The 13,767-nt window shown below is 42.8% G+C and overlaps 1 protein-coding gene across 8 annotated transcripts in view; it reads left to right on the plus strand.

Moving 5' to 3' along the window:
• HMBOX1 (homeobox containing 1) overlaps positions 1–13,767 on the plus strand; it is a 107,179-nt gene that overhangs the window by 61,240 nt on the left and 32,172 nt on the right. For all 8 annotated transcript variants that reach the window (XM_054291811.1, XM_054291816.1, XM_054291813.1 and 5 more), the window contains exons 4-5: positions 1,800–1,885; positions 10,116–10,226. In XM_054291811.1, coding sequence (XP_054147786.1) covers positions 1,800–1,885; positions 10,116–10,226 — 197 coding nt within the window. The remainder of the gene's footprint in view (positions 1–1,799; positions 1,886–10,115; positions 10,227–13,767) is intronic.

The raw sequence follows: 13,767 nt of genomic DNA on the forward strand, positions 1-13,767 counted from the left end.
TGTTCCATGAGGATTTGATGATGATCAGGAGAGCAGGAGCTGCTCCAGGCAGTTGTTCCTGCCAGTGGTCCAAGGGTCACCATCCCAGAACCTCTCACCTGCCTTGTGGAGGCAGCCCCAGTCCCACAGTCTGACTGTTGAAATCATATTTCCAGTGCTATACCAAAAATTGAGATTGATGTTAGAGCACTCTTGTACTTTTATTCAGGATTCTGATAAAATATCAATTCACATGACTCCTTCTCCACTATTTCACACCCATTGTAATTCCTTCCATATAGAGGGAGAGTAGGGAATCCAACTTGGATTTGGTCAGTGATTTCCAGTGGGATCTGGAGAGGATGCATGCTGTTTGTTTATAGTTTGTGGCAGCGATTTGCAGAGTGATGCAGGAAAATACAAATAATAAAGGAGAAGCAGAAGTTTTCTCTGAGAGCCATTGGGGTGGGTTTTTTTTCAGGGCTGACCTTCCTTTACTTTTAGCAGCTTTCTCTTCAGCATTATGGCAAAGATGAAAGGAGAGGATTATACTCCTGAGGATGAAAGTCAGTCAGTGGGCTTTGAGAGCACAAAGAAATAAGAGGAAAGGCCAAATGTCTCCAAACAATTTTGGTCATAATGCTGGAATTTTTTTCTATTTTCCCCCAAAAACTGCACCATTCCTGAAGTACCTGTGGGAGGACTGGAGTCCATAAGCTCCAGAATGGAAATGTGTTGGAAGTAGTTTGGAGATTTCAGGGAAAGATGTGGCTTTTGGGGGAGAGGATTAGAGATGAGCAGTAAGAAAAGCCGATCAACCTCATTTGCTATCGGCTGCAGGATGATGGAATTGTGCAGGAAGGGGGTGAGTACAGCAGAGTGCCAAGTTCCCATGGCTGAGGTTTGGGTTCCTGTGCAGTGAGTCTCAGGTAATGCTTTTAGTGCTTATTTAAACTGAAATTGCTTGTGTTTGCAGGCATATGGATGATGAGTGTTGGGTACAGAAATAAAAATGAACCCACAGCACAGCATTTATTTTGCGTTTATGTTTGCAAGCTTGAGTCTGCCTTCAATGCAGCTGGGGCAGGAGGGGAGAAAGGGAAGGGAAATGTCTCATAAGGCCTAATAAAGGTTGGTTTTAATTGCCTGCCCTTCTCAGGAAGGGAGAGAGGAAGAGGAGGGGCAAAGTATGAGTTTATTGCAAATGAAATTTGCTGTGTATCACAGTACTTGTGCAGCCTCAATTTATTTGCTTTTAGCACAGTTTTAGCCCCTTCTGAACTACCTGTGCAGACCTTGTAAAAATGATACAAAGACCTCAGTTCATTCAGTGCAAGCTCTGGACTAAGTAGGGGATAAAGGAGGGGTGTGAGGACAGAGGCTGCAAAATTTTGGATCTTTTCCTTGGGATGCTGGAGGAGGTTGGTCTATGCATATTCATTTGGGCAACTAACCATGCAGCCCCTGCTATCCTTTATTTTTTATTTTTCTGCCTCATTTTTACGAGTGAGATTTTTATGCTGGTATGAGAGATTTATTCATCCCTGTGTAATGAAACTTTGTACATTCCATATGGCAGTGCTGCACCTAATATGAATTATATGGGACATGAGTCATCCATTCTCCTGCTATGGTACTTTGATCAAACGTGACACTTGTTAAAAGAAGTGTCCAGCACTGAGGCACTTGGGCTGTTTTAATGCCAGCCTTCCCCACTCCTTGCCCCCTAAATAAAGGAAATAAAGGCATTTTGCATCTTGCCAGGTGCACTTTGGTCTGTCCCTCTTTTTGTGTGTCCTGTTGTTGTTTTGTTTTGGTAGGAGGGACAGCAGTGTGATAAAGGAGGAAATCAAAGCCTTCCTCGCCAACCGGAGAATTTCCCAAGCAGTTGTTGCACAGGTAACAGGTAAGAGCTCGGGGAGGGGAGTCCTTTCCTCATTTTGGGAATCTCTGTGTCTGAACTGCCTGTCTGAGCACGGTGCAGATGTTGGAATATCGCTTGGCTTTCTGCATTGCAGTGCAGATCTGTCAGCTTAGTCATGATAATGTATGCCTTTGATTTAAGACCCATTGTCCTGCACATCATGGAACTTCCCCAGTGAATCACTTTTTTTTTTTCTTTTTTTTTTTTCCTGTGGCTTGTGCTGGCAGATTTTATTTTACAGCATTATAATAAAGCCTGAAGTTCTTATCTTAAAATGAAAACGGTTTTTCTTAATTCTTAAATTGTTGTTGAGTGCGGCAAATAGATGCATATCTGCATCTCTGGGTATGGAGAGAGAGAGATAAATGTGTATTTATATATTAAAAAGTATATGAATAGTCAGGAGACACAGCTATAGCTGCTACCACTGCAGCCAGGAGTTGGAGGATAAGAGTTGGAAGTTTTATCCATCATTTGAGTCACCATTAATGAAAATCCAAAGACAGGTTGAGGGATGACCAGACCAGCTCAGGTTTTACCTGGAAGGAGGAGCAGTTCTGGGTGCTCTGTGCCCTGAGCCTTCTCTCTCACATCCAGACAGGTGAACTCACTGCAGTGGTGCCACTTCTTCCCTGGGTGTGTTCCCAGAGCTTTCCAGAGAGGGTAGCAAAGTCCTGTTGCTCCTCCCTGGGGTGAGGTGTTGTTGTTTCCCCCTTCCAGGCTCACAGGCCTTGCCTGGAACAGCCTCAGAATCATTTTGGTTGGAAAAGCCCTCTGAGACCATTGGGTCTGATCACTCCCCCAGCACTGCCAAGGCCACCACTGATCCGTGTCCCCAAGTGCCACATCCACAGGGATTTAAAATCCCTCCAGGGATGGGGGCTCCAGCACTGCCCTGGGCAGCTGTGCCAGGGCTGGACAGCCCTTTGCAGGCAGGAATTGTTCCCAGTATCCAGCCTGAACCTGCCCTGGCACAGCTTGAGGCTGTTCCCTCTCATCCTGTCCCTTGTTCCCTGCCAGGGAGTTGTGCAGACCCACAAGGTCCCCCCTGAGCCTCCTTTTCTCCAGGCTGAGCCCCTTTCCAGCTCCCTCAGCCCCTCCTGGTGCTCCAGCCCCTTCCCCAGCCCCGTTCCCTGCTCTGGATTCACTCCAACCCTTCCTTTAGGATGAAGACTTGATGATAAATTTCATAAAGCTCAATCCCCTGTTACACCTCTAAGATTTGTTAACTTTTTAACCCAAGCTTGGATAAAAATCTTGAAATAGGTAATTTTTAAGGTAGATGTTTGGGAATGCCAAAGCAGTAGGAGGAAAGTTGTTATTTTATGATATTTCCAGGATTTGAATTGTCATAGGAATCCACCTGTCTGAGAGCTGTGGGTTTGCAGACGTGGCAGCAGTTGAGGTGGGCAAGCACAAACTGGTGCTTGAGACACAGAGCCAGGAATTCTTTCCATGTCTCCAACTCTTCTGTGATCCTGGATAAAATGATTTGTCTTTCCCTGGTCTGTTTCATCCTGAAAATCCTGAGATTAACAATTTGTGTCAATGTAAGGGATGTTTTTGGCCTTACCAGATGTTAGCAGAAATACTTCAAAAATTAATGTATAAGTTGAGCTGCTTAAATTGTACATGAACTCTAAAATTTTGGTAGCTGGTGGGTCCCTCTCCTGCTTTTGTTCATTCCTTGCCTGAATTAACCTCTGTATAGCACCCAGCAAGTCAGGCTGGCTTCCCCTGCAAGACAAGTTGTGCAAAGAGGGGAAAACTGCACAAAAGGAGTATTTCCAAAGGGAGCCAATGTTTGGGGTTTTTTTGGCTAGTTGAGGGGTCATTGAATCAGAATCACTACATCAGATCCAAGTCTGTGTCAATGAAAGGGATGAATCTAAATATAATTAACTGATTAATTATAATTAACCCTTGGTGCATGTGTTTGATACCTTGCAAGAAGCTGTAGGAAAGGCAAGACCAGTCTCTTCACACATGATCCTTTCCCTCCTTCCACCCTGAGCCCGTTCTGTTGGATTTCAGTGGGCATTCAGTTGGCATTTAGCTTTTGTGAGCTCTCTTTATTCCTCCTGTGAGTAAATGACACCAAACCATTCACTTGAGACGTGGCTGCCTGGATTTCACACCCATCCCACCCAACCCACAGTGTGCTCACAGAGGGACCAGAGAAATACTGCAGGGTGTCAGTGGGACAGAATGAGGCCTGAGCTGAAGGCACTGGGTTATTATCTTGTTTTTGAGCCAAATCCATGGGAAACCAGTACATCTTTGCATCCCAGTCATCCTCCCTGGGCTTCGTGGGAGCTGATTCATTTTAAATCAACCCCCAGCCTTGTGTTAGCAGATGTGTAGCACTTATGTGCCACCCCTAAGTACATAGTAATGGCTTATCTGAGGGAAATGGTAAATCTCAAAGAGATGTTTGGTAAAAGCAGATTAAAGAGTGTGCTCAGCTCTAGCAGGGAGGAACATCAGCTTCCTCTCCAAAGCAGGGAGTGGTGAGGAGTGACAGAAATAGCTCAGGACAGAGATCCGGGGCAGAGCATCCCAGGGCTCTCCCTTCAGAGCTGTCTCAGCCTGATGGGTGCTGGATGACTTGGAGTATTCTTCAGGTGCCTCCAACATCCCTTTCAGCTGGGGAAGAGACTCCCAAGGAATGTCTGGAAATCGCTTCTGGTTCAGTAAAAAACCAATTTGTATAGGCAGAGGCTTTGCAGAGTGTGTGATCCCAAATGGCATCACCTCAGGATTTACAGCCTCAGTCTTACTGATAAAGATTTTCTGTAAAAAGTTACTTGTACAAGAGGAAAATAGAAAAATTGGCTTTTAGTCTTCCTTCTGCTCTGGGAAGAGGCAAAAAAGAAATGAAAAATTTATGGCTGGTTCTGTCCAGGAGAGTGGCTTGGCTCTGCTACCTCTGCTGGCAACTTTTCCTTACAACCTCCACCAATTCTGTGTTTCCTCTGTCCTTATGACCTTATTTATCCCATTCTGTAACTTGCCATGTTCTGTCCTTGGTGCAGAAACCTCTGCTGCAGCTGTGACCCCTCAAAACCTCCTTTTTTGCCTAATTTTGCTAATTCTTCAAACTACACTTTAATTCAGGAACACATTTCTCCTTTTTCCCATCTTAATTCTAACCTTGCATAGCACTTACAGAATCCATAGTCCTACAGAGCAGTTCTGCATCAGTAAAACATCTTTTCCTCTTGTTTTTCCTGTTGTAAGCAAGTGATGGAGAGGGAGGATGCAGGAGAGAGGAACACAGAGCTGAGGGTTAAAGTCAGCTGTTGCAATAGAAAAATGTTGAGGCTCTCTTAATCCTTATAAAATTACCAGAAACTCTAAAAGTCATTTAGATAATGAATCTGACAGGAAAAATTAAACCTGGAAGACATTTTACAGGGCTGCCTGGTGTATGGAGAGGACAGGGCAGGTTGGAAAATAGTAACAGGGTATTAAAAAGTGACTTGAAAATAAAGAGTGATTGATAAGCAGCAAAAACTTAGCATAACACTTACTAGTGCTGGTCCTAAAAGCAGGAGCTGCTTTTTATAGAAACTTTTTTAATGGTGTCTGTAATAAGATAAACAAGAAGCACTTGGGTTGGGCTCTGTATAAATAATCTCCTACTGATAAGAAAAATGACAGTATAAACAGGAGCTAATAATAGTTCCTGCGGAATTTCCTCTCCTGGTGTTTGGAGCTCCTTTAACATAACTGCAGCCTGCTCAGGGCTGGGGGTTCAGCCCCACGTGGGGCAGGTGAGCTGCCAAATTTTTATCAAATTTAATTTGAAGTAAGTTGTGTGGAATTTGCTTAAATTGCCGCAAGAATTGTGCTTGAGCATCAGGTTATGGTCAGGAGGCAGAGGATGGAGAGAGAAATGTAAACTTCTCTCAGAGATGCTGTCTGAGCTCCCAAAGTTAGATGGAGGGTGGGGAAATATTTTCAGGAGCTGCTGTCTTTCTGTTCTACAGTAAAGGAGAGAGGGAGGAGAGCGCAGGGACGAGCCCTCTGCAGATGGGCTGAAGTGGTTTGATGGATGATGCCTCTGCAAGGTTTGGAAATATTGCCTTTCCTGGTTTTTACACATAGGGAGTGAAGGAACAAAAAAACACCCTCATTTCCCTGAAGTTACAAAGCAGAAATTTCAATTCAGTTTTTTCAGTTCTTAAAAATATTAAAACCAAACTACCATTAAAAAAAACCCCCAAACCCATCAACAGTAAAATGCAGAAGTCATTTTTTGGGTTGTTTTTAAATACACACAGAGCTTTCCAGGGTGCAGTTCTGGTACCCTTCCCAATTATTCTGCTTGTACAACCCAGCCCTGTCCTCCTATCTCTGCCTTAATTGATAGGAGATCTCCAAGACTTGGCTTTAGATTATGCTAAACACACGTGCAGTGGAGGGCAGCCTTGGAGCACTGCTGGAACAAATAAAATCCCCACAGGTTTGGAACCCACACACGGGGATGCTGAGCAAATGCCAATACACAGGGAAACTTAACTAGTTCCCCTCTGAAGAGAATTCAGAAAATTCCTGAATTATTGATCGTCTCAAGTGGCATGAAGCTACATTTTGAGAAACATTTTCCTTCCTGGTTTTGTTTTTTTTTGTTTTTTTGGTTTTTTTTTAATACTCATGACAACACAGAGATTTGTTTTTTATGATTTTGATCTTTGCAGGTTTTCTGGAAACAAGCTGTGCTAATCTCCTAAATTGATAGATGTCCTTTGCAAGCACTTGTTCTCTGAATCTGGGACTTGCTTACAAAGTGAAGAATTAAAACACAGTCAGTTAACTTTCTTCTCCAGTTCTGACGTATTCCAGGTGCTTCTGAAAACCTCTCCTGAAAGAAACATTAAAGAAATGCAAAGCAGAGCTGCTGAACAAATCTATCAGTGAAGGTGAAAACCAGTTCCCAAAGACTTTGAATAGCAGAGTTGAGGGTTGTGAGCAGATTTGAGCTGCACATAAGAGTGGCCTTCTCTTGATGGTGTATTTTTCCATTTATTTTACGTTTTTGGAGGGGAAACTCTCCCCTAATCAGTTGTGTAGGAGACAGCTGGGCTGGCCAGGAGAGTGAGCACATTTTGTTTATCACTGGGAAGTGTGAGCTGCTGTGGGAAGGAGTGAGTGTGACACAAGCAGTCAGCGTCTGAGCTGCAATAATCCTTTGTGGATACCACATTCCTGCAGTGTTTTCTGTGAGAAAACTACTGGTGTCCATAACCAGGTGTGTTCCTGGCCCTGAGCACCACAGCCCTCCTTGAGGTCCCTGCTTCACTTGGAGGGTGAATTTCCTCAGCACAACTGGATTTTCACTACTCCAGAGAAGTTTTTTCATCAATATAAATACTCTGGAGAAGTTATTTCATCAATTGTTTCTGGCAGCAGGATGATTTCATTTTTCCTGCCAGTGCAATTCCCTAAAGTAGAGTGTGATTGGAGACAGTGTGACAGAAGTGTCCTGATGGTCACTGTCCTGTGAGTCAGCTGTGTGAAACCCACTTGAGATGCAAGAAACTCTGACATGCAATTTGAGAGATTTGGTTTTTTACAATGAAAGGAGTTAAGGATGGGTTTGGATCCCACAGCACTGGGATCTGGCAGATCCTGAGTGAGTTCTTTGAAAGACTTTGCATGTGACCTTGGGTTGGTCAGGCTGTTGGGATACTTTTGGGGCCTCAACCTTGCTGAGGTACAGATAAATTTTATGCCTTAAAAACATTTTACAGAGGCAGCTTTATGAGCTGTGAGGACTTGCAGTAGGTGTAGGTCACAGGCTCAGCCAAAAAAGGATCCCAGCCCAGATCCAGCTCTGTTTGGGAGAACTTTGATGCGGCTCAGGACATTGGGACAGTGCATAATTTGTGTAAAGCAGCTTTTTGCAATGAAGATGACACAGGTTGGTCAGGAAATTGGTGTCTGCCCCATCCCTGGAAAGATTCAAGGTCAGGCTGGACAGGGCTCTGAACAACGTGATCCAGTTGATGTCCCAGCTCATTGCAGGGGGTGTTGGACCTGATGACCTTTAAAGGTCTTTCCAACTCAGATTTTTTTTGCGATTCCATGAAAGTGGACATGGCAAGACCCAGCTTGAGTTTTTTGGCTCCTGCTGCTGCTGTGCCTTGCCCTTGAGCACATTGTCTGGAGTGGTGACATCTGTGCCACGTGTGACAGTGTCAGGCAGCCTCTTGAGCACGATTCAGATTTTCCACTCATGGCAGACATTTAATCTCTATTTATAATTTTTATCTATCAATGCTTTGTGTTTGTATCTTAGGTTGTTATCCAGACACTCAACACACTCTAATTCACTGCAATGAGTGTAAGTGGACTGTAGTAAACAACAAGTAAATGACTGGAGCTGTTACCCAGTGAGTAATTAATGGGAGCAGGGCAGCCAAAAGCAGTGAGACGCAAACCTTTGTGTCCCACAGCCCAGGACAAGAAATGGCTTTTATAAATCATAATAGGTCAAGAGCTGCACATTTTCAAACCTTGGACTTTGCAGTGGTGATCAGGCATGGACATGGCAGGATTTCAGCTAGGCTGGAGCCTTGTTTTGGGCCAAGGAGTGTTATCAACTTACACTGCCTTCTTCTGCTATTAACTTGTGTGCTTCTGCAGTTACTTGATGTAAACTTGGCAGGGTCTGAGGGCTGTGTTTGGTTGAATAATTCCACTTCCCCAGTAGTATAAACTCAGTTTTAGATCCCACTGTGGGCCCTGGGGGTAGGCAGCTGCTCCTGAACTCTGTCAGTTGAAGTCAAGGCAGTCTCTGGGAGTGGGGTCTGGTAAAATCAGGGTCTGTTTTGTGGGCACAGCTCTGCTGTATCTGAAACCAAACACACCCATCCCTTCCCCCAGGACAATTAAAACTTCATAGCCTCCAGAATTCTGTTTGAGGAAGAACAATTAAGAGTACAAACCCAGTGATGTTAAAAATCTGGTTGGTGCAAACTCACCTGAATATGATACCTGAGAGTCAAGTTGAGACATTCTGAAGTTAACAACCTTCAACACACCAAAAAAAGCATAATAAACCCCCACTTTAGAAGTGGTAGAACTACAGGGGGCTGTTTTTCATGAGTTAAATATGATGATGAGAGCTTATAAAACCTTGATGCTCTCTAGAGGGGGGAGGTAGTTTGGGTTCTGTGTGCAAACCAGCCTCTACCTGCCCGGGTGATATCACCAAGCAGGTGGTGGCACAGGTGGTGTTGGCAGTATATTGGTACTTGGAGCACCTCCTAAAACTTCACTTCTCAGGAGAGTTTGGATGTTGTTAACCTGTTCTGATAGCTGAAGGGCCTTGTGGAAAGCACAGGGAGTTGTGAAGTAGTGCTTCAGTTACTCAGCAAGCTCTGCATTTTTTACATTTTCAGGAGAACCTATTGCTGACCTCTTCATGCACTTCTAAACCTCTCATTTTATTCAGTTCCTCTGCTGAGCATTTTTTGCCCTTCCTGCATTGATCCTTCATCCCCTGCTTTGGAAATAACTGTATTAACTTCTAGGAATTTTTTTCTCCTTCTTACTGTTTCCTTAGAACTCTTGCTTTAAAAACTGCAATGTTTTGTTCCTGATCATGCCTGGATACCTCCAGCTTGGCTCCTGCTTTGCTGACAGACAGCTGCTCTTTCTGGGTTGTTTTGTGGCTGTTCTTACAGCTGCTGACAGTTGGTTTGCTCCATTTCTGGGCTGATGTGATCTATATCACATAAACTGTTTTCTGTGTTTATCTCTGTTCTTATTCAAGCACTGAATGATAAGGATTTCCTAACAATCATTATTTATATGTAATATGGGGAAGGGACTTGTTCCCATTTCACAGACGAAGTTTAGGAATCAGGGAAGGTGTGGACAATTCAAATCTATGATAGCTTTGGCTTCTCAGCTTTTCCTCTCTTTGTTTTGGGGCTGATTATGCAGATTCCAGGGTGTTCCTTGAGTAAGGTTGAACATAACCCCAGGGAGAAATTCAGGCAGTTTGGGACAGCAGGGAAGCATCAACTCTGCTTTTTCTGGGATTTAAGCATCCCAAGTTACTGGGCTTTGTAAGACACCACCTTTTATCAGTAGATAAACCACTTAAAATGTTTGGTAAAGAAGAAATTTTCTCTTTCTCTCTTTTTTTGTTGAACTTTTCTCTTTCTCTCCTTTTTTGTTCTGTTCTGGTTTCTCACAGGTATCAGTCAGAGCCGGATCTCCCATTGGCTGTTGCAGCAGGGGTCGGACCTGAGTGAACAGAAGAAAAGGGCATTTTACAGATGGTACCAGCTTGAGAAGACAAATCCTGGTAAACAAATGCAGCCTGAACATCTCCTGCTGTTTATTTACAGAATGGAAGCCTTTTGCTTATTAGCACTGATAATTCACTTCTTGGTCTGGGGTACTCCAGAGGTTCTCCCTCTGACCAGGTTAATTTTTTTTCCCATTTCTTCTTTGGGAAGAAATCTGCTTTTTGGTTTGCAACAAATGATGCAGAACTTCCTCAGCCACAGATACCTGCCCTGCCCTCCCACCACTCACTAAATCTGGGAATCAGCAGCAGCAGTGAAGTTGTAGTCAGTTAATGTGAAATAGAATCTGAGGCTCTTCAGAATGAACAAATAAAAACCATTCATAATGGCTGCATAATATAAAGTTGCAGCAAAAAACTCCACACACTTTGTCAGAGAGGATCTTCAGAGGGTTTTGGGCTGGATCTCAAGCTCATGGATGGGATGTTGATAGTTACAGTGATAAGCTGGAGATGGGTCTGTCAAATCCCACCTGCTTCTCCAAATCTCAAAATAGATCTTGAATACAAAAAGAGAAGTAAATCTCCTCATTATCTTTAACTAACCAGCAATCTTCAAAATCACAGTTGAATTAATTTCCTTGTATTGTTCTTCTCCATAGATTTTTGTTTGACCATAGTTCTTATTTTTCCCTTTTAACAGTTTTATTGTAAAGATCAAAATATTTATGTTTAATTTCCTTTAAACATTGGCTTGATTAAATTAACTGTGTAATTGTTTTAAGGAATTTAAAACTCAGGCTCTCTAATGTGAACTTGGCTTCAATATCCAGAATTCTATTAAGAAAAATTCCAGGGGAGTCAGAGCCTCAAAACTTCTGCTTTGTGTGTAAACTGAAAATCAAGAGGCTCCAGCTGACAGTTGGCCTGAGAATAATTCAGATTTAAGTTGGGTGGGTCCAGAGGGACAGCTAAGCCTGTTTTTTTCTGTTAAGCATGTTGATGCTTTTTTTTCTCAAAGTTGTTTTAAAGAGTAAAAGTGCCAAGAAGCCTTGATTTTTGCACTGGCTGGAATTGTGATGCTGAGGATCAGCAGAATTCCTGGGTACAACCATCCAGTGCCAGCTGCTTGGAAAGGCTCAGGTTTTACCCTACAAAGTAGCTCCCTGACATTTCCCTGTGGTGAAAAGTGTTGCCTCCAAAATAATGGAGAAAACTTGAGAGTTTCTGGAAGGTGTAAAAACCACCAAAACCCTCTCCAGATGAAACCTGTTGTGTGGATTTTTCTCAGCCTTGCATCTTTTATTTGCAGTGTCACATGAAGCTGTTTAGGAAATTCTATTTTGTGCTAATAACTGAACCCTTGTTCAACTTAGCTCTAAAATCTTTACTACTTCCTCCTTACCTTCTTTTTTTCCCCATATCTATAAGCTCACATCATCTTTGTCCTTTTGCTCTTGAGAGGTGTCTAAGGAAGGAAAACTTTCCACACTGAAGGTTATGGCTGAAATTGAAATGAATCAACTTTAACTCTGCTTTGCTTTAGACATAGAAAAACTCCTTGAAGAGTGGTTGTTTGAGTGTAACCTTTTTCCCAATAAGAGATCTTAAACAGCATTTTCAAGGAGTGTAAAAGGCAAATTGTTTCCTCTGCCTAAGCCCAGGGACTATTTGGATGCACTTAAATTCCTTTTAGAACCAGACAGCACTTGGTTTCTTTTTAGAGGCTGAAGTAGAGGGAGGAGCTTTCATTTTTCCTGTTGCTGTTGGGAAAATCTACCTGAGGAAAATGGATTGTATTTATTTATTCATTGTAGGATAATCCACTGCTTTGAGTTATTGCCATCCATTGTATTGCAGGTCAGCCCAGGTAGCCAAGAATAATTAGCAGGGATATGAACAAGTGTGTAAAGGGAGGTACCAACCTTGTCCAGAGAATCCTGGATGTAAATCACTGTTACAAAACCAATCTGGAGCTGAAGTTTTGGCTACTACTCAGAGTATCCTGTGATTAGTAGAGAGAGTAATGGGTTTGGTGTCCTCCTTAGAGCCCAAGAATGAGGAACTCATTTCCCAAAAAATGATACCATCACGACACACTCTGTAGGGTGTGAAAGATCGTCCTCTTTGGAAGAAACTTGGGAGATTAAATGACTGCCATGGTTTTTTGTCTAGTTGCTAGCTTACTAAGGGGTGGCTTTTTGTTCTCATACATCCCATCTTTTCCAGTTCCAGCTGCTGGGAGGGAAATCTCAGTCCTTTGAGGGAAAGTCAGGTCTGTGTGCAGAGGGACCTGCAGGTTTGAGTTATTAAAGGGCAAAGTGAGGCTTTTGGGAACTATTGGTTCCCCAATTTCTGTAATTCCTTACCTTGAAAAACTGGATCTTCAGAGTACATCCATTTTTGGACTGAATTTGTGTAGTAATGGAAAGAAGACCTAAAACTGAAACAGTTTTGAAGGACTAGGGCAGCAGATGTAATCAATTCCTAAACTGTGAAGGGAGAATAGTTTGGGAAAGGACTGGAGATCTCTTGGCAGACTTTCCCTTGGCTCTGCCAGTTTTTCTGTGCAACTTGTGGAATTCACCTTTTACCTCCCTTTCCCATCTCCTGGGTACAGGTGAGATTTTTTCCTGTGGGTGACACCCCTGCCTTGCCTTCAGCTCCTCACAGCAGGATCTCTCTTTTACTGTGCTTATATAAGCAAATTATGACTTAAAAATATATCAAAAGAGATTTTATTTCTCTTTTATTTCTCTTTTTTTTTTTTTTTATGTGCTGTGTGATGCTTTAAGTCATCCATAGGCAGTGCTGCATCTGCAACCAAAGTGCTGGGATCTTTAGGGCAGTTTTATGGCATTGCTGCTGTTCAGATACTGATCCTGTATAGACAAAATTCAGCAATTCCATCCCTTCCATTCTTTTCCAGCTGGCTTTGAGCTCTTGAATGTGCTGTTTGTTATTTGCCTTGGTTTGACTGCTGGTTTGCATGGGCAGTTTCTGCATTTCTCCTGTCCTTGGTGTGGTGGGTGTTCAGACAGCACCAGACTGGAATGTTGCAAGGGAGACTTGGAGTCTCATGGAACAGGAGAAAAACACCCACTTGTCCCACTGTATGCAATAATCTTGCTCCAAAAAAATGTCTTAATCAATGTTTTCTTGGTAGGAGTGATGTCAGAGTTAATGGCAACGCTGTGAATTCCAGTGTGCTACTGATTGTAAATTTTTCTGGAAGGAGTTGCCAGTTAGGGTGAAAGGCAGTTTTTTTTTGTTGGAGGGAAGAAGTAAATGCTAAATGCTGATGTTTAAAAGGTCTTCATTCCAATTAATAGGGATGCTTTTCATTTAGATGGAGCTTTTTTTCCATGCAGGCAAAACTTGTCTGTCCTGTGTTTTGTGGAGGACTGAGAACATTTTGGTAATAGATAAATTTTATGTATTTCAGAAACTGATAGTGCTACAGTGTTCTCACTATTTTTTTCAGAGCCCCTAGGTTTTAAATAATTTTTTTTTTTTAGATTGGTAGTTAGCCTGATTAATTTCCCTGGCACTGGGTGTTGGGCAATGTGGGAAGTTTGTGATGGAGTAACTTCAGCTT

This window comes from Melozone crissalis, unplaced genomic scaffold (assembly GCF_028551555.1).
Source record: "Melozone crissalis strain CALT ecotype California unplaced genomic scaffold, PUWL_Pcris_2 ptg000106l_1, whole genome shotgun sequence".
NCBI classification, from domain to species: domain Eukaryota; kingdom Metazoa; phylum Chordata; class Aves; order Passeriformes; family Passerellidae; genus Melozone; species Melozone crissalis.